Genomic DNA, 21068 nt, shown 5'->3' on the forward strand with positions numbered 1-21068 from the left:
AAAAAGAGAAAACACAAACAAAACAATAAAGGGGGGAAACTATTTACAGCAAACATCACAGACACAGGGCGAGTTCCCTATAAATCAAAAGAAAAGGTCAGTGTCTGAGAAGATAAATGGGCAAAAGACGCGAGCAGACAAATGGAATATTATTTTTCCCATCAGACTGCCAAAGCTCTAGAATCTGATGTTCACTGTGTGGACAAGACGTGAGAAAAGGGCATGTATACACTGTTCACGACAATGCAGATGGTGCAATTCTCTGAGGGCAAGGTGGGAACATTCATCAAGATTAAAGAATAAACACCCTTTGATCCATCAATTCCACTTTCAGGAATTTATCTTACAGATACAAAACAGTACGTGTGTGTATGTATACACACACACACAGAAGTGCTGTCTGTGATAGGAAAATACTAGAAACAATCTAAACGTTAGTCAACTGAGCACCAGTTAACTTATGGTAATCCGTACAATGGGCCTGCCCTACACAGCTGCTGAAAAGGAAAAGGTGGTTTTGTGTGTGCTGATGAGTGATGGACTCCAGGACATCTTCTATGAGGGTGGTGGAGAGACAAAGTTGAGACATGTGTCATCTCTCTAGCAGGTTCACAGAACCAGGAACAGTGGTGCCTTTGGGTAAGGTGACTGAGGCCTAGGGGTGAGAGGGAGCCTTCCCATGCTATGTCCTTTGCATCTTTGCAGCTGTATATCACCTACAGGTATTACTTATTTTAAAAATAATTTAAACAGAATTGTCACAAAGACCCAAACAAACCAAGGAACAAACCACACACATCCCATGCCACGTCAGTCACCAGGTGCTCTGGTGGAAAAGACTGAGGAACCGGGGTCAGACAGTGTTCAGGATGGGAGAAGAGGAGGTGCTAAGAGGAGGGAGGCCCAAGGAGCAGGTCCCACCACACAGAAGGGCGGGAGCCAGCCTCCATGGTCATGCATCTCTGGCCTTGTCGGGGTCTGTGTTCTCTGTCGGGCCTGTGGCCCATTCCCTCACAGAGCTGCCAGAGGAGCAGATGCTGCACTCATGAGAGCCTTTGCCAGGACCTGGCTCCTATTCCCTCTTACACAACAGGCTGAGAATCTACGGTCTTCTCACAGTGACTGTACCTTCAAGGCTCAAACCTGGGGTACCTCTACCATGGGCTCCCATGCTGAGTTTCCACTACACTCGGCTCACCAAGTGGGAACAGACCTACAAACGTCCCAGAATCTATGGCGTTGGGTGTTAGGGCTTGATCTAATGAGTTTGGTCTAAAATTTGCAACATTTATGGAAACTGGCAGAAATCATAAAACTGATCTTGCACATCTAAGAATAGCTGCTGCTAGAACTGATGATGGGCACAGGAAATAGATGTTACCTGGTTTCCATAAATTGTGAACAAATGTGGGTCACTTATTTGACTCAGTGCAGTAGTGCTCAAAACACAAGTAATGGCAAAAACCTTCCAGTTCCATGGAAGTGGCTTCTGTTTCTTCTGACCTCACTTCTTCAAAGAATAAGTGAATCTATGACACTATTCTAAATCTTGACTTAAAAACATTGCTCTGACAGTCAATATGGCACATATCCTAAAAATATTTGAACGTATTCCATTCATTCATATGGCACATTTGCACATGTGCATATAAGCATTATATGTGTATATGTGGGAGCTCTGGTAGCATAGTGCCTGAGGCACCTGACCGCTAACCAGAAGGCTGGCGGTTCAAACCCACCAGCCACTCCTCGGAAGGAAGGTTGGGCAATCTACTTCCGTAGTGATACTGCCTCGGAAACCCAAGGAGGGGTTGCTATGAGTCGGTCGACTGGACGGCACATAACAACAACAACATTGTATATCTGGTGGAAATGCATACATGCTGTTCAGTGATGCTGGTTACATTTCTCATATTGTGTCAACATTCTCATTATTTCTGTTCCAGTTGTGGCCTTCTCTAGTCTCACCTCCCTGCAACCTCCTCATCTACGCTTTAGAGTATTTGTTGATCACTTGCCCTCATAGAGATGACTTTCAAAAAGACTGAAGTACTCAAGGATGATATTCATCCTTTATGAGCAAACCTGCTATGTAGCTAAAAGGTCACTTGAGGGGATAATTTCAGCTCAAAGCTTAAACAATATCTCAGGGGAATAGTGTCAGGGAATCTTCCTATCTCAGCGAGTCCAGTAGGTATAGAGCTTTGAGAATTTGTAGTTCTTTTCTACAATTTTCTCCTTTTTATCAAGATCCATTTATTGTGGTTGTGATCAGAACACATGGTCATGGCAGCCAGGCACCATCTAGCTCTTCTGGTCGTGGGACAGAGGAGGTCATGGTTCATGTAGACAATTAGTGCCGCAGACCAGTTCCTTTTTTCTCTTTTGCTTCAGATGAGTAAGGACCAATAATTGATGGACACATGCAAGCTTTTAAGACCCAGGTACTACTCACCAGACTAGACTGTAGAACATGAACTTCATGAACCATATTATGTCAAGTGACTGAGCTGTCCCATGAGACTATGACCCTAAATCTCCAAACCACAAAAACTAATTCCATGAGGTAACTCATTATGACTAAGAAGTATCAGATTCTGTGACCCTCTATTTATTACATATACATATATGTTCATATACACATACAAGTATGTCCATACGTACATACATATACATGTTGTTGTTAGGTGCTGTTGAGTTGGTTCTCATTCACAGCAACACCATGTACAACAGAAGGAAACACTGTTCGGTCCCGCACCATCCTCACAATCATTGTTGCTTGAGCCCATTGTTCAGCCACTGTGTCAATCCGTCTCATTGAGGGTCTTCCTCTTTTTTGCTGACGCTCTATTTTACCAAGGATGATGTCCTTCTTCAGCGACTTGTCCCACCTGATGACATGACCAAAGTAAGAGAGAAAAAGTCTGGCCATTCTTGCTTCTAAGGAGCATTCCAGCTGTGCTTCTTCCAAGACAGATTTTTTCTTTCTTATAGCAGTCCATGGTATATTCAATATTCTTCACGAACACCATAATTCAAATGCATCAATTCTTCTTTGGTTTTCCTTAACCACTGTCCAACTTTCACATGCATATGAGGCAATTGGAAATACCATGGCTTGGATCGGACACAATTTAGCCTTCAAAGTGACATCTTTGCTCTTTAACATTATAAAGAGGTCTTTTGCAGCAGAGCAAAAGATTTGATTTCTTGACTGATGTTTCCATGGGCATTGATTGTGGAGCCAAGTAAAATGAAATCCTTGACAACTTCAATCTTTTCTGTGTTCATCATGATGTTGCTTATTGGTCCAGTTGTGAGGACTTTTGTTTTATGTTGAGGTATATATAATCCACACTGAAAGCTGTAGTCTTTAATCTTCATCAGTAAGTGTTTCAAGTCTTCTTCATCTTCGGTAAGCAAGATTGTGTCATCTGCAAATTGCAGGTGGTTATGTTAATGAGTCTTCTTCCAATTCTGATGCCTCATTCTTTTTCAGATAGCCCAGCTTCTTGAGATTATTTGTTCAGCACACAGACTGAATAGGTAATATATACATACATATACATACATGACAGTCCTTGTGGTGCAGTAGTTAAGTGCTCAGCTGCTAACCAAAAGTCAATGGTTTAAACCCACCAGCTGCTCCATGGGAGAAAGATGTAGCAGTTTGCTTTCATAAAGATTACAGCCTTGGAAACCCTATGGAGCAGTTCTACTCTGCCTTATAGGGTAGCCATGAGCTGACAGTGATGGGTTTAGATTGTTTTTTATATACACATATATGCATATCTAGGCATTTTCTTCCTATACTTTAATTCTACAAACTCATACAATATTGAAAGCCACATACACTCGTTAACTGGCAATGAGTTTTATTTTGTTCTAAGGACTATGGCAATGAGTAACCGATCTTACAAGATTACACAAAAATTCAAGGATTGCTCCAAAGAGAATCTTAGCCACCAAGTTCTTCAATGTCCTAACAAGCAGCCACCACCTTTCTTTCCTGAGTGCTGGGGGGCCCTGAGAAGGGGAGCAAGTATCAGAATAACTGAGTGGAGGGCAGCGAGGCGCTGGGTAAAGCTCTTCTGGGGCATTATGACTCTCAGCTCATTAACTCTTGTAAGAAACATGCAAGGGAAGCAATGCCTGTGAGGTCAAGGGAGCGCGTTTCAGCCAAGAAGGATCACCTTCTGTCCTTCAGGACTTTTAGGTGCTGGCCCTTCAAAAGTTCGCGCTTCAAACCTAGTTTCCAAGACAACTCTGGCCCCATGCTAGCCCTGCAAGTTCAGCCAGGCTCACCTGGCCAGGACACAGAACTGTGCTTCCTCCCTTTCTGTTCTCTGCAGCCTCTGCTCACGAAGGTGACTGAGAAGGACGGGCACCAGAACCCTGTACTGGGCTGGGCTGTCCCTAAGAGCTGTGGAGGAAGCCATTACCGCTGCTCCCTTGCCCTGAGAGTCTGCCCATCTAGGACCCAGCACATGGCCAAGTGCTGGCACGTGTCTGCTGCAGGGAAGAACAATCGCACATTCATGAATCATCCCTCTTTTGTACTTCTGCTTGGAAGAATATAATTTGCTAATTTATGGTAGTTGTTATGGCTCAATTAAAGATGCCAACACAGAAAAGGCTGGCTGAGCTTGGCCCTGCAACACGCCAAACCCAGGTAAATACAATCGTGTTTCCACATACTGAGGTCCGCCAGTGGTCTCCCACAAGGCTGAACATCACACAATTAGCCTTGGCACAAAAGGAGGACACAGATGGACATTTTGGTGGATAATAGGCATGTTGCCCAGCCAAATTTGCCTTTCACCACTGCACTGAGAGTGCAGCCGGGGAAGGCTCAGTTGGGGTCCTGCAGATAGACCTTGAGGAACAGCCACTATTTCTGAAGCAGCAATATACATATGCCAGGAAATCAACAACCATCATTTGCTAGGAAACTGTCTAATGGGTTCTCATTGCTAGAATGCCTGAATCCGGGATTTGCATTTGGGATTCCTGTCTATGTAGAAGCAGAGCCGAGCCATGTGACTGCCATGGGAGACAGGGGAGGGGCAATTTTATCTACTTTCCAGGGTAGGTCCCAGTTCAGTGGTTGCTGCTACCTGCCTCTTTCTGTGGGTTACCAGGAGTGCCATCAGAGAGGGGATTGGGGGCACCACCAGGCTGCCTCTTCCTGGCTTTGGTTAAAGCATTTGTGCCATCAGTCACCCCATCCCCTCTTCCAGGGTCTGTAAGACTTCACTGCCAGGAAAGGCCAGGCATTGTGCACATCAGTCCATGAGACAGATGTTGTTCTTAACCCCACCTTACTGAGACCGTGAGATGAAGATATCAATTCAAGTCTACACAGCTGGTAAGTGGTACAGCTGAGACTTGGTGCCAAGTCTGTGCAGCTGCTGAGTCTGAAACAGCAGAGCTCTCTGGCCCTGCTGCACCCATACAGCACGTTCCCTGGGGTCCTCAGAGCCCAGTTCAGCATATCTCCTCCAGGTCTGCTCCATGCCAACTCTGGGCTGGGGTACTGAGGGAGGCAAGGGGTGGGGAGGTACTCTAACTCATGGTTCCTGGAACATGGTGTGTGGTGTAGAAGTTTCTCCTTCTCTTGAGGAAGATTCCTGGGCTGCCTACAGGATCCTGCAGCCTTGGGCCCAGGCCAGGTTGTGGGGTGAAGCAAGTGGGGTGGGATAGAAGAGCCCACAGTGGGCGCAGATGGTACCTGCATGGAGCCAGATCTGTGCCAGTGTCATCCAGGGGTGTAGTGGACCCTGCTTGGGGGCGCTGCTCTGCAGAGATGAGGCCACTTCCGATAGGGCCTGCTCCACTCTTGAGGCAGCTACAGACGTGGCGTGGATGGAGCCTGTGAGAGGGTGTCAAGAAGACGGCATCAGGACTGAAAGGATGGACCCAAACAACCAGCCAACGAAGCCCTCCCCATACACAGACATGAGTGCAGGACGAACACACACACCTCACCCATGGTGGTCCAAGCTTTTATTGTCCATAGAGACACAAGGACCATCATTACAGCCTGGATCCTTGATTTCTGTCCTTTGGCTTTAGCTAATCTTTTAGACAACCACAGAGCACACGCTATGCTAAGTGCTCCATGTAGGAGCCCAGCCTCCTACAATGCATGTTGGGGGTGGGGCAGTGGGATACGGCTAGAGATACAGCTAACACACAAGTGCTCAAACAAGTTTTACAAAGAGAAGTTACAAGGCACCTCTGCTGTCAGGGCCCAAACCTAGAAACTAGATGAAGGGGGATTAAAACTGCCCCCTGGAATTTGGCTAGGACTTGGAGAAGAAGGGCTGCCACCCTGAAGAGAAACCCAGCTACTTCCTGTGGCATTAATGCAGCCTTAGACAGGTGGGCACCATCCCAGATCTGAAACACATTCTAGGACACGACTTAACAACTAGAAAAAGCACCCTTTTGCCCAGCTGTCTATTAAGGAGAGTACAAATACAAGACCACTGCAGCATGGGCTATAGCAAAGACACCTGGGGTTCAGGATAACTACCTGCCTAAGGATGTAAAACCTGCTGTGCTGAGAGGCTAATGAAGGGACCACCCGGGGCACATTCACCAGTCAAAGGGATCTGGTGACAGAGTGTCTGTTCAGAAGTCAAAATGACTCATTTCTCTGCATGGTGGCCTTCTAAATGTCCTGATGATCAGAGATCACTTTGCACAGGGCTCGTTCCCAACTTCCTTCCAACATTCCGTCTTGGTTTCAGAGAGCAGATTCTCAGTTATTTCAAATTTGAAAGTATTAATTTCATATCCATTTGCAACATTCTTGACTTATAAGCCATCACAAATTTTAATAGGAGATAAACATTCCCACATTCTTAGTAGCAACTCTATCATCTCATCACACAGTTGAAAACAGTGATAGGCTATAATGCTGACCACTCAGATATGTCCAGTTACACTCTCGACAGTGCAAAACTGTGGGCACAAAAATTGTCGGGCTGTGGAATACACCCTTGGAATACCTATCCAAGGTAATATGGATGGGGTTTGGAAGGGTGACTTATGGGAGGTGGCTGGGATCCCAACTGTGACTCCACCTCTTGTGGGTAATCTACAAACAGCGCCCACAAGGGCGACCGAGGGCAACGGCCTCTAGTATAGGCCAGTGAGCTCCTCACTTGAGTCCTCCACAAGAACATGGAGCTTGAGGCTCAGTTAAAAGTTACTAGTAGACGTGGCACTATGAAGCAGGGCAACCTAGAGGTTTGGCTAAGAACTTACTCTTGTTTAGACAGAAAACAGGTAAGTACTATTTTTTACTTCAACATAAAATGATAAAACTGTTGCAGGTTTTTTCAGTCTTGTTTTGTTTTTAACACTTCTTCTAACCTTGCTAACAAGGACTTGATGGCGTGTCTCTGAGATTTCAACTAGACGCTTACTGCTTCTGTCATTACCAAGCTGGATTCTTGATTCATTGACTATGTTAAAGAGTGGTGCTCAACCTTGGTTCACAACACAATCACTGGGGGTTTTAAAAATCAAGTCCAGACCAATGGGATCTCTAGCTCTAGGAGTGGAGTCTGAGCATCTATTTTTTAAATCACTGCAGCTTGAGACCACTGGCCTGGAAGGACAGGAAGCAGCTGTCACCAACACTTGGTCAAGAAAAGCCTGAAGGTGTTGGCTACACGTGCCAGCCCGTCTCAGCTCCCCGACTTCCTTGCAGTCCAGCGGTCATCTGGGTAACAGAGTTCCAGGAAGGTCTAAGGTCTGGTTCCCCAGAACAGTGGGGCTTGAACTGCTTAGTCTCTTAAAGACTATCGAGGACCCCAAAGAGATTTTGTCTATGTGGGTTATGTTGATATCTGGCATATTAGATATTAAAACTGAGTCAGGTTTAAAATATTTACTAATTAATTCATTTTAAAATGACAGCAATCAGCTACTATTTTAGAAAATTTCTACAAATGTTCTACTAGGTTCTGAGACTTTTAGAGGGGCTCATTTTGGTTTTTGGATTAACTGGCTCTGTTAATTGGTTTATTTGTTTTTGGCCCACAAATGAACTAATCATAACTATTACCAAAGTTTCTTCTCTTTATATATATATCACACACATGTATATATATACACACATGTATATACATGTATATAAGACACATGTGTCTTACGTGTATATATATGTATATAGACACATACACATGTCCATTCATACATACACACATATATCAACTAAATTAATTGATTCTAGCATAATAATATTTTACTGTGAACTTTTTTTTCTGTGTGTCTGCCATCGAGTCGATTCCGACTCATAGCGAGCCCTCCTTGGGTTGCCGAGGCAGTATCACTATGGAAGTAGATTGCCCAACCTTCCTTCCGAGGAGTGGCTGGTGGGTTTGAACCGCCAGCCTTTTGGTTAGCAGTCAAATGCCTTAGACACTATGCCACCAGAGCTCCCACCTGCTCTGAACTAGGCCTGACAAATGATGATGCATGATGACAATGGTGACGGTAGCAGTTATCCATTCTAGAGAACAAGCTATGGTCCGGGCACTGTGATGAGCACCTTACATACATCACCTCATTGAATTCTTAATCCTGTGGGGCAGGTACCAATGTCATCTGCATTGGTTAGATGACACAATTGAGATGGAAGGAGGTTCTGCAACTTACTCAAAGTCACACAGCCCATAGACTCTAACACTACTCTGACTCCAAATCCAGCCTCTAAACCACCTCTAGGAAGACTGTGGTGACCCTTCCGTTTCTCTCTACTGCTCCCCTGCAGTGAGTTAGGCTCAGTTCCTCAGCGTGCCCATTAACATGTGGGTGTATGGTTATCAGAGTGATTTATGTTACAGTTGAGGCAACCATCTTCCCTACATACTGCGTGCTTCTAGAAGACAGAAAGCACGGCCTTGGTGTCAGTATTTTCAGGGGCTAGCAGAACCCCCAGTAGAAGCTCAGTGAATGCTTGCTGCTGAATGAACGCGTACTGGATGAAATTCAGAGACTGCTCCCGCCTCGTCTGGAGGCCTGTGTTCTGCTCCGAGGCCAGCACCTCCACTGTCTCCAAGGTTGTGCAGTGTCACTATCACCACCTCTAACAATCTGGACCACAAATGACAGCGGCACAGAGTGGCGGGTAAACACTGGGCCTTCTCCAGCGTAACCCATTAAAATGGGGAGAAGGGTAACTGGGCTTGCGAAAACCAGGGCTCCCTTCTTAGTCAGATCCTTTCTACAAAGCTTTCAGGAGGGCAGAGGAACGAGGGAGCGGATATTAGAGCATCTGGATATAATAGCAGTTAAGTGATAACACGAGTAAAATGGCTCCTATTCCTGGCAATAACACACTGAATAAAATTCTTGTGCTGGATTCAAATTTGGGGGAAAATGAGGATAAACAACATTATGAATCTGATTGGATATACCTGATTTAAAAAACTAGCCCAGACCACCTCTGCCCATTTCACAGGCTGAAACGCCAAGGGCACAGACATCCTGAATTTTGACTGATGCAGGTGAACGGCTAGAAATGCTAGTGTCAACCGACCTATTTCTTGAGCGACCCTTTCTCTGGCTTCACTAAAGCAAACGTGTCCCTGCAGTGTCCATGGGGACAAGGAGGGTAGTAGTCCGAGCTGGGAATGCACAAATTGTGGCCTGGAAAGAGGGTCAGAAGAAGGAACCTAGGTGATATTTCCACTTTGAAATACAAGCCTGAAGAAAGGCCTTTCCGGTAATCAGGTTCCACGGCCATGCCTGGTCACCCTGCATCTCTTATTTATCACACTAACTTCAGTTGTGCTTATCACTGGCCCCTCCCAGAGGGAGAGATAAGGGCTTCTTCCCCTCTGCCTCAGGCTCTGACCAGATCAAGCTGCAAAACCAAGTGAGCTGAGAGCTGAGTGGGCGGGAGAGAGTACCCCCCGACTCCCCCGAGGCCCGTCCCGGTTCTCGACCAAGTTGCCTGACCTGGCCTGGGAGGTGCAAGGGGCTCTGGAGCTACGGATATCTGTCTTTCCTGAAGCTGATGGCTTTCTTTTCCCTCCCCACCTGGAGCCCCCAGACAGAAAGGCCAAGTGCCACTGAAGCACCGTTCTGATCCCCAGTGCTCTCCAAGACAGCTGGGGTTTTCACCTGGACTCCCGCTGGGACCAGCACCTGTGGGGACAGTGTGGGGGAAGGCAGCAGAGAGAACCCAGGAAGTGCTGTGGACAAGCATTTCTCCACAGACCGAGAAGACCAGGAGCCAAGGTCACTGAGCTCAAGGTCACTGTGAGTCCAAGCTCAGAGCTCTTCCTAAGGCCTTCTGACCCATGCTCCCACCATGTGCAGAAGCCACTGAGAAACCTGCCCCAAGTGGGACACTGGTAACTGCAAGCTCACGCTGCCTTTGCAGTTGATGCCATTCCAAAAAGTCATCTTTTCAATACCCACTACACCTATGTCAAATTCACAGACTTCAAGTGGGGCAATCACATTGCCCACGTTCATTATTCCAAGGGCTCCCAGAGTCAATGATTTTGTTAAGTGAAAGGTACAGTCAGATGGCTCACTTGTGTTTGGTGACCCTGCCTTTTCACAATCAGGGTCACTGAATGCATGGCTTATATTTACATTCCAGCTGCCCTTCTGACTGTTCTGGTGGCACTAAGTCTGAAGGACCCCCCACCTCTCCCCTCCCCTCCCCTCTTCTTCACAGCATGTAGAAGACGTCCTAGATCACACATGAAACCCTGCCAACTAGTGACTTGGTGAGCATCACAGCGTCAGGAACGATGAACAACCGAGCCCCAGAACGTGGCATTGTTGTTGTTGTTATGTGCCATCGAGTCAGCCCCGACTCATAGCGACCCCTCCTTGGGTTTCCGAGGCAGTATCACTACGGAAGTAGGATTGCCCAACCTTCCTTCCGAGGAGTGGCTGGTGGGTTTGAACCGCCAGCCGTCTGGCTAGCAGGCAAGTGTCTTAGCCACTATGCTACCAGAGCTCCCAGAGCACCAGAACGTGGCATAGCCTCTACCAAAAAAACACAGCAGTGTGTTGGCTCAGGCTTCTGGGCTGCTCTTGGCCCCCTGGTCCCCAGAGGGCTAGCTCGGCTGCCTCGTGCAGGAACCTGGGAGAAAGACGGCGCATGTGGCCGCACCCAGGTCCCATCTCTCTGTCATCCACGTTTGTTCCCCTGGACCCCTCAGCAGCTGCCCTCCCCACGTTCTTCTGAACATGCCCCTCCAGGAGAGGCCGTGCGGAAACCACCGCAGCCAGGGAACTTCTAAGCTGACCTGCCCTCTGCCCTGGAATGGTGCACTCTTGCCTGTCAAGAAAATGTACTCAGCTTCTAGCTCTTAAAAACTGGGCCTCAGAAGAATTAAAACAAGGGGTGGGGGGAAGGAAGATGGAGCAGCAGCAGTTCCATTTCTTGAAGCCCCTGAAAATTAAACAGCAACTTGAATGACTAAGCAGCCTGCTGGTGAGTTTGGCGTCACCATTTTCATTTTTCACAGGAAAAGAATCCCTGTTTCTCAAGAGAGGGCTTGGAAATAAATCAGTGCCACACTGCAGACTGCTGGCAGCCGAGTGACCTTCCTCTCCACACCTGTCCCCTGGGCTCTAAGAACAGCATGTCCTTGGGGCTGCAGAAGGACCGGCTAACCACTGCCTCGTAGTTCTTGAGGGAAAAGGAAGCAATCCGAGTCTGCTCCCACTTCAATTCTCAAATTAGCCAAATTTTCTGCACCTTTTTTTTTTTTTTTTTTTAATCACTAACTAATCATCCCCACCCCCTACTCCAACTTTTGGGAGTCAGCAGGACCATTTCCAGCTGGGCTGTGGGCAGCCCTTTCTGAGGCGGCTGTTTTGAGGTGGTTAGCTCTACCACCATGCTGTCACACGGCTCCTCTCCACAGTGAGGGCTGCCCCCTCGCATCTCTGAGGCACGTCGCCCAGAGGGATGGGGCAGCAGCTTTCCTGGCAACTACTGATTCCTGCCCAGTTCCCACTATCAGTTCCTGGTGTGAGCTCCTCTGACACTTAACCTTGGTCACTGTTCTAGAAGATACTTCCCTTGTCACTGGGGGAATATACACTAGGACAGCCAAGTCAACAAGGACAACAACTCCACAGCCCAAGACAAGATTACGACTTCCAAACGACTTTAACGAATACTGAGCACGGTTTAAACCTGATGGGATGTGTCTTCTCCGGAAAGGGGGAAGTGCTTTCCAGGGAAAGCGTGAGGGCAGGACCCCACTAAGGGCTGGGAGAGGCTGGGGCATGCCGGCACCAGTGGGCATGCGGGGAGGCGTGGCATGCTGCGGTGTGGCCAGGCCGGGTGGTCACGGGGGAGGCGGAAAGCATGGGGAAGCCGTTCACAAGCGTGCAGGAAGATGCCAGCTTCACTGAGGTGCTGCCGGTGGCTCTGGCTTGGAGACAGTACCTTCTGGAGAACTACGCTGGGCAGACGCTCCATCTCCACTTGAATCCTGCCACTGCACACTCATGAGGCTGGGTCGGGGCCCTGAAGTGCCCTTCTGCCTGGAAAGGCCACTGTGCCCTGCGCCTCAGAGCGTTTGTCCTCCAGGGCGGCCTTCCAGAGTTGGACGACTGTCTAACTTCCTGGACACATACTCCCCAACTTCTATGAGTTCTGGTCATTACTCACTTACTAATCTCCTACAACTCCAGCAAGAGGTGGCTATGCTTGAATCCGCAGGCATGAATTTCCAGAATCACCTGTCCTCAAAAGCAGTGGGGTCAGGACTGAAGTAACTTTCTCACGTAGATGGGTTTTTCTAGAAACTATTTATGCTACTAAGCCAAGAGCAGAGGGTGACTCACGCTTCCTAACTTATGGGTCATTTTGTGATCTTGAGAGACATCTCTGGATATGGGAAAATGCAAAGCTGACAATAAAATGGAGCCATGATGGGAAGTCAAAGACGACTCCCTTGAACTCCTCTCTCAGCCTCATTTCCTTTCAGAGGCATGTTCTTCCATTAGTCTGTTTATTCTCTTGGGCTGCTCACTCGTCTTTAAAGAGAACAATGGTTTCACCAGAATCAGTGACATGGAAAGCTGGGCCAAGAACCAGAATCGGCAGTCCTGATTTGAGTGTCTTCTCGGAGAAGAGAATAAAAATCCACACACATTTGTCCCCAGAATGAGGACTGCTAGCGCACCTGAGAACAGGGGCATCGGGGACCCATGGGCCCACGGCTGACGGGCACCGTGGCTGTGTTCACATCCTGCTTGGCCTGCTTTCATACCTGGGCCAGGCAGGCCATCTGCCACTGGGAGGCGCAGCTGCCAGCCTGGCACTCGGGATCAGAGCCCTTGACTTGGGTCTGAAGTCAAGATGAGTAACTGGCTAACAGAGAGGTCTGCGTGAAGACAGTAATGAACTTTTAAAGCACAGGAAATGAAGGCCCTGAGAGACTGACTGCATGGTGCTTGATTCAGTGACTTTAATGGGAAACCTTCAATTCCATGTGTAAATGTATCAATCCTCATCTTAACCAATAAGGGCCTCTTGAAGATTGTAATGTAAACTGACTGTCTGAAAATCAAATATTTTACATGCATTTGAGGAACCTGATAGTGCCAGCAACCTGGCTGTGAATCGTTTTCCATGAAGAAGCCTAATGTGATGACAAACACCCAAACAGACCTCTCCTCCAAGGTTGGGCTTTTTTTTAAATGTCAGAAATAAAGTCACTGAGCTGGATATTGGGGGAGAAGCAACTTCCTGACGGGTAGTAAAGGCTCAGAGCGCTTACACGCACTGGACCATCACAGGCCACGCCAGCCTTTCCCAAAATGCAACACAATGCCACACTGTAGGAAAACCTGTCCATCGTGAGATTTGGGAATTCTGCCCATCATTAGTTTGGGAATTCTGGGTTAAGCAAAGTTAAGAGATTTTTTTTTTTTTTTAAATTACAGACCTTCTCAGAGCCTTTACCATGCTAAGTTGAACTGCAAACTTGAACTCTAAGAGGAAGGTGCACTATTTCCTCAAAATATTTGACCTGTGAGAACTCATGGGCTAAAGAAACACCCTTAATGGTTCGCTAATGACGTAAACGACTACCAGCAAAAGCACTGGCCTGTGTATTCAGGGAACTGCTTCACCTCCTCACACTTCAGTGGTGGTAGCGCCAAGCTCTCCGATGTCTGGTTAGCCTATTTTAGGAAAATGAGTTACCGGAATGGGTTCTTCTGTGTAAGAATAATGGTTGAACTGGAAAGGAATGTCAAGACTTCATGGGTTCTCTGGACCTACCCCTGGTCCTCATCAAGGACCAGTGAGGCCCTCAACAGCCCACTGCACGTCCTTGTTTGGGCAATCTTCCCAACATGCCTTCTTGTGTAGCCTGCCCCAGAACAATACTGCCTCCTCAGTACTTGAACCTGAGCCATGGCCGAATGCATCAGAACTTCAGGGGAGCTGGGCCTCGGGGTGGCGCAGTGCGTAAGCAGGCAGCGGCTTGGTTGGCCATGCCACAGAAAGCTTCCCAGCAACCCCCAACCACACACACATTCCGTGGGGGAGGGAGGCGTGATTTTGGAGACCCTCTGAAAGGTTAATAGATTGATAAGCTACTTACTAACTGAAAAAAGGGAGGGAAAACCATGAAAGTATGCTTCTGGAGAGCTGCCTTGGAACAACAAATCAAACCGAAAATTAAAACAAAGAAGCAAAACATTTGGAAAATCAAAATTAAGGCCAGAAAAGCAAACAGAGTTCTCATAACCTTCTAACTGTAAGGCTGGCGGCAAACCAAGAGTGGCACGTGTTTTCCACTAACAATGAGGTTTTTTTTTTAAACCAAAGAAAGGGTCATTCCTTTCCACACTGAAAAGGTTCACCCAGCCCGTGAAAGCTGACCAATCCGTGCAATGCGTTTTGTTTCCATGGCAGGAAATTCCAAAGGGCAGGGAAAAACCATCAGACACGCAGGTTTCAGACCTTTCCACACATTAACCCTAGTCACGATTCCAACCATTTGTAGGGTGGGGCTAGTTTGGATTCTTATGAAGCCAAGGGTTCCAACCGAAAAACCCAAACCCACTGCCAATGAGTTGATTCGGACTCCCAGCGACCCTCTAGGTCAGAGTAGAACTGCCCCCATAGGGTTTCCAAGGCTGTAAAGCTTTATGGCAGCAGACTGCCACATCTCTCTCTGGTGGGTTTGAACCGCTGACTTCTTGGTTGGCAGTTGAGCGCTTTAACCACTGTACCACCAGGACTCCTGAAGTCAAGAGGGAGAACAAATTCATAAAACTTCAGATTTTAGCTATCTGCTCTTCCTAAAGGAGAGTCGAGATGCAAATTCATTATCGTTTTAATTAGGATGTTTCATGTTTTGCAGTAGTGTAGAGTAGTAGTAGTAGAGACGGTGTGTTTTTCCCCTCTCTGACTAAATGTTGTATCTGTTGTTGTTACGTGCTGCTGAGTCGATTTCGACCCACAGCGACCCCATGTGAGACAGCAGAGCTGCCTTGTAGGGTTTTCTTGGCTGTAATCCTCACGGGAGCAGATGAAGCAGGTTCTTCTCCTGTGGAGGCACTGGGTGGCTGTGATTGGTCTTTCATTTAGCTGCCGAGTGTTTTAACCTCTGCACTACCAGGGCTCCTTAGATACTGTGCTGTGAAGCCTGTGAGAGCTAGAACTCAACCGGCCTGCCTCGTCTTTCCAGGTCTTGCAAGTTTTCCATCTTGGACAAGGTGTTCTCTCTATATGAAAATATCTGAGTTTTCCTTCTCTGGCAGGTTTCCGCCTTACACAGGTTCCAGCTTTCGCGGGTTTTACCGTATCTATGGGCGAGTAAAAAGAAGATTCTGGGGCGCTTCAGTCGTAGTTAAAATACCTGGTTTCTGGCTAGGCACTCCCTGAGGAGAGTGACTCACAGCTTCAAAGAGTCAACAACTGAGCCCAACTTGGGACGTGCTGCTATCACCAGAGAGCCCTGTGAGTTTTTCTCAGCCTCATATTTCACTACTTAACCTGATACAAAGTGCCTCACTGAAGAGGCAGGACTCCAGTCTTCACAGGTTTAAAGGAACTCAGGGCTGGTCAGAATGCAGCATGTTAGACGCTGGCAGGGTGAGGCGGGAGGCGGGTTTCCTGTGCAAACAAGAGAGGACTGGGCAAGGGGACACAACATTAATCTATAATTAAGAGAACAGACTGGGCAAAAGTCAATGGATACAACCATTTTTTTTCCTGGAAAAATCAAAGTTGGTAATTGCCCCTAGGCATTGTATTAGGGGAAAATGTCTATCAAGTGGATTAAGAGCAACATAAGCAGTTTATCAACATTATCTCAGCTTTCATTTCAGAAGACAGGGACTGTCATGAAAGCAAACTTGACAACACTTGCTATGCAGATAAGTAAGGGCAGAGCGTTTCTGGGTCTGAATGTTTTGTGTCCTGTGTGTGTGCGTGTGCGTGTGTGTGGAACACAGTGGTCAGCCATCGTGAAGACCAGCCCATTAGAGAGGGCGGTTCTTTCTGGCAGCAGGTCCCCTTATGAACCGAGCATGTGAACAAAGATGAGCCTTCATAAATCATGGATCTAGAGATTAAATTTCCTGGCAGCACCAGAGGTAAAGTGAACATTAAATAAATGAGGGAAACAAAATAAGGACGGGCTCGTGGTTAGAGCCCCAGTTCAGTCCCATTTAAGGACTTTACCAACCAGTGTCTCATTTTAATTTAGGGATCTTTTTGTTGTGGCTTTGTTTCGTTTTAATTCACAGGCCCTGGCACACCCTAAAGCAGAGTGCAGCTCTTCCTTATTATTTACAAGATCAGACTGTAAATTCTGTTCCATTTCTCTGCACAGTTTCACAACACAAACCCTACATTTTTCTTCTTTGCAAATGGAAAACAATTGACAGCCCCGTTCCTCATGTGGCTCATGGCCCGCTGGCATTGGAATTGTAAGGGGGTGTTTTATAAATCCAGAGCTCCAGGCCCCATTTCAAATCTAATGAATGAGAAACTCTGGGGCCTGGGGCCTGGGGGAACTGCATTTTTAAAAAGCGTTCTGTGAGACTGTAACACATAGCCAAGTTTGAGAAGCACACACTTAAGGGTGTAGGGTCCCTACCTTTCTTTACAATGCTGCCTTGACTACTGTATATGGGGTTGAATGACAATCATTTCTACATTAAAAATCGTAAATATTTAGGATTAAATAATGACTTGCAGAATGTTATTAACTTTCCTTTTCTTTCATACAGTGAGTCATTATCCCTTTATTTACTCCAGGGACACACAGGGGCACCCAAGGGCTAGAAGGAATATTCTAGAAAAGCTCTGTTTGTTCCTGCTCAAAACAGGCCGCCTTGACTGTTCAAAGCAGAGCTGGGTGCTTGGGCACCAGTATTTGCCATCTCTGGTCACCTTCTGGTCGAAACAGCTTTTGGATTTTCAAATTAACAAGATTCTCTGTCTGACAAATTTGTTGTGGTTGCCTATCCAGCTTAGCAGTTAAGAAGGTTATCAGAAACTAAAATATCAGGCAATGGAAGCAGGTCTACGAAAGAAAGGAAAAACCACGTTTACAGAGAGAGGGATCCCGGCGGGGACCAGGGTCACTGGGTGAATGGGCTGCAGGGGGCCACACAAAGGTATCAGGTTTGGGAGGAGAGTGATGACGAGGCGACAGAAACAGGTGGAGAGGAGACTCGATTCTTGCAAGAGAAGAGGAGGAGGAGGAGGAATCTGACACTAAAAAGTGAAAGAGAGAAAACAAAAAAGATGAAGGCAAAAACAAAAACAAAAACTTAGAGACATAAAGGAAAAAACAAAAGAGCAACTTGCTTTTAATATACTCACATAAGCTGCAAAGAGAATAAGGTCATGTGATAGCCCATCATCCCTCTACCGGACAAGCAAACACAAGCGCTTTTTGGAGAAAACAAATGTGGTGTTTTCCCCGCTCGTTATTTGTTCTGCACCAACACCGTGGGATAAAAGTGAACAGATTTCTCTGAGCACAGAGTCAGGGTGTGAGCCACTGAGAAGAAGATGGCTTTCGCCACCACAGTTGGGACATTCTAAAGGGAACCTTGCTTCCCAGTTGGAGAGGGCTGGAGCCTGACTTGCATAGATTTCTCTTCTATGAGAAGCACTTATACAAAGTTTACTTGAAAACCAAGGGTGTTCCTGAGGTGTAATGACTGACTTGTTGAGGCCCCAGGATCCTGATGGCGGAGCGCTAGGCCTTCTAAGGTGCAGTGGTTGGGTGTGTTGAAAGGACATTATTACTGCCACCTTTGTGTCTCACAGCTGGACAGATGCACAGTGATGGGAGACTACTACAACTCCCAGTTAAAAATGTTCCCAAACAAAACGGACCAAGCTTTCAACTTAAAAGAATTATTTTTGCTTTGAGTACCAAACCTGTTGCCATTGAATTGATTCTGATTCATGGTGACTCTAGAGGACAGAGTAGAACTGCCCCAGAGAGTTTCCAAGGCTGTAATCTTTGGGTGGTGCAGTGCCTAAGGCATTTGACTGCTAACCAGAAGGTTGGTGGTTCAAACCCACTAGCCACTCTTCAGAAAAAAGATGGGGCAACCTACTTCTGTAAATATTTACCCCTTCGGAAACCCAATGGGGGTCGCTATGAGTCAGAAACAAGTTGATGGCAGTGGGTTTTAACCTTTATGGAAGCAGACTGCTATACCTTTCTCCCATGGAGTGGGTGGTGGGTTCAAACCACCAAACTTTTGGTTAGCAGCTGAGTGACTACCCACTGTGCCACTGGGGTTCCTTTGGATAGGTAGGTATAACATATACCACTGATTAAAGATAAATCCCCTTATCCCACATCCTGTTTGGAAGGCAAAAGGGAGGAAAAATTTTTAACTACCAACTTATTCCAAAGAAAAGACAATGACTCTTAGCTTCCAAGTCAGGACTGTTACTCCTTTTGATTCTTGTTTTTCACTGGCTGGGACCTACTAGTTGACAGAGGTGGTGGTGGTGGTGATGGGGAGAACATGTCAGAGGGGATACCTATTCTTTAATGGGAGCTTTTTTAGCTTGACAGATCCACTCAATTCACCAAAGTGGGCTTGGTCAGTCCAAAGCTCCTGCATGTAGGTTCGTTCTCATACTACTCCATGGATCTCCATTTCAGAGATGGGAAACCACATTCCAGTTAATCCACCTTCCCAAATCAAGAACAGTGAGCCTGCACTTGACAAGGCTGGGATGTATGCTAACAGGCTTCTGGCTACACTTTTAAGAAGTCCTTATCTGTTGGGCACATGTGCTGAAGTTTTGACAGGTGAACTAGGATGTCTGGGATTTGACACTACTCTAGAAAAACCAAGTGGGGGTGGGAGAGAGAGAGGAAATGAGCACACTAACGGCTGGAGCTTGATGGCACAAACGTGATAATGGATCCATTACATTAGCATCTCTCTCTCTTTTGGTATATTTGAAATTTTTCCATAATAGTAAAAAAGTAAAATAAATGTAGCTCTGAGAAATAAAACAACAACAAAAACCACCCAAGGGCCTGCAACCTCACAAAGGCATCTCTGCAGTGCAGTGCCATTCTGGGCCCTGGGCCAGCGTGGCTGAGATCAGGACGGCGAGCAGTCATCTTTGCTTTGGACAGCTTACCGATGCCCACACTGCACGGCTTTCTCATGCTGCGTGCCTGTCTCTGGAGGAGACTTACAAAAGCAGCCAAGTCCTGGGAGTGACATGGGCCAGGGCTCTGACCTGCTGGCACCAGCTAGGGCTGGTTCTCCCAGACCATAACTGGTCTGAGTTCCTTCTGTTTGCTTCAGAAACTCTGTTATCTTGGAAAAGTTCTTTTTTTCTTTATGTATAGTCCTGTTGCTATTGAACACGAGCTGTGCTGTGGTGGACATTCAAAATGAGCAGCTTCCTTCGGCACCACGTGAACTGAAAACTGTGGCAAAGGAAGGAAAACGGCTGGGCTCCAGCTCGATGCAGAAGTCCAGGCTATAAAATATGTGGGTCATGGATCCTACGTAGCTGGGGAAAGGAAGGAAATTCTCAAGGGAGGAATAGCATGCAATATCCAGGATATGTTGTAAAGTAAGAAAGGCCGGAGCTGAACAGCATGGAGGGCCTGGTCTTTTCATGGCAGGTGGTATACTACTATATTTTCATGGAAAACACTGGAAGGGCAAACAGAAAGCTAATTAGAATGGTGGTTTTGGGGAGAGACAAGATAGAGAGGGCAGGGATGGAAGCAAAACTTCTCTATGGTGTCTTGTTGACCACAGTCTTGTTTTTGTATTATGCACATGCAGTACCTGTTAAACTAAGTCAAGATGAAGTATGCTATCTGTGACTCATTCACAAGGCGGCCATCCACGTAGGTGTATGAGAACGGGCCGTTCCTCCTGCCACTGTGCCACTGAGCTGACCTGCAGAAGTCTGGGCTTTGTTGATCAAGGTGGAGGCATCTTTTCCATTCTTAGGTAAGCCCCCCTAATAGTTAATGCCCTTTGATTTACATGATTGTTTCAGAATGTGTTATCTGCATTTATAAATTGTCTGCAACGGAAAAGGCTTCCTAACCTGGCCTTCTGTTTTTCTGGTTCTCTGACCTCTTGGTTAAGGAATTAAAGCAAAAAAAAATATTTGCCAACTCTGATGCCTGGCGACCCCATGGGCGCCAGAGTGGAACTGTGCTCCCAGGACTTTCAGGGCTAACTTTCCAGAATTGATTGCCAGGCATTTCTTTCGAGGCAACTCTGGGTGGGGTTGAGCCACCAATCTGTCAGTTAACTGCCTTCAACACTCAGGGACACTGGTTACGTAACTGGCGATGTGCAGATCCACACTTAGTGGCTCTGGGCACTGGGTGAGTGAAAAGAGCCTCATAAAGATTCCCAAGAAGAGGTGTGAAAACATTAAGATGGTCCCTGTCCGTGCCTGGGAGGCTGTGGGACTCCTCGCTGGTTCGAGAAGGGCATATGCATCAGCAAGTCCACTTTCGGCCAGCTGAGCTCCAGTTTGGAGAGGGCAGACTCGTGTATACCCCCAATGAGGGGGGGGGGGA

General features: G+C 46.9%; 1 protein-coding gene across 1 annotated transcript in view; it reads right to left on the minus strand.

Moving 5' to 3' along the window:
• Positions 1–21068, minus strand: part of TTC7B (tetratricopeptide repeat domain 7B) — a 397140-nt gene that overhangs the window by 69186 nt on the left and 306886 nt on the right. The window contains exons 16-17 of the mRNA XM_042781492.1: positions 14613–14663; positions 5732–5872 (exon numbers count right to left, since the gene is read on the minus strand). Coding sequence (XP_042637426.1) covers positions 5732–5872; positions 14613–14663 — 192 coding nt within the window. The remainder of the gene's footprint in view (positions 1–5731; positions 5873–14612; positions 14664–21068) is intronic.

This window comes from Orycteropus afer, unplaced genomic scaffold (genome assembly GCF_000298275.1).
Source record: "Orycteropus afer afer isolate SDZICR_OR568_19922 unplaced genomic scaffold, OryAfe1.0 scaffold00127, whole genome shotgun sequence".
NCBI lineage: Eukaryota > Metazoa > Chordata > Mammalia > Tubulidentata > Orycteropodidae > Orycteropus > Orycteropus afer.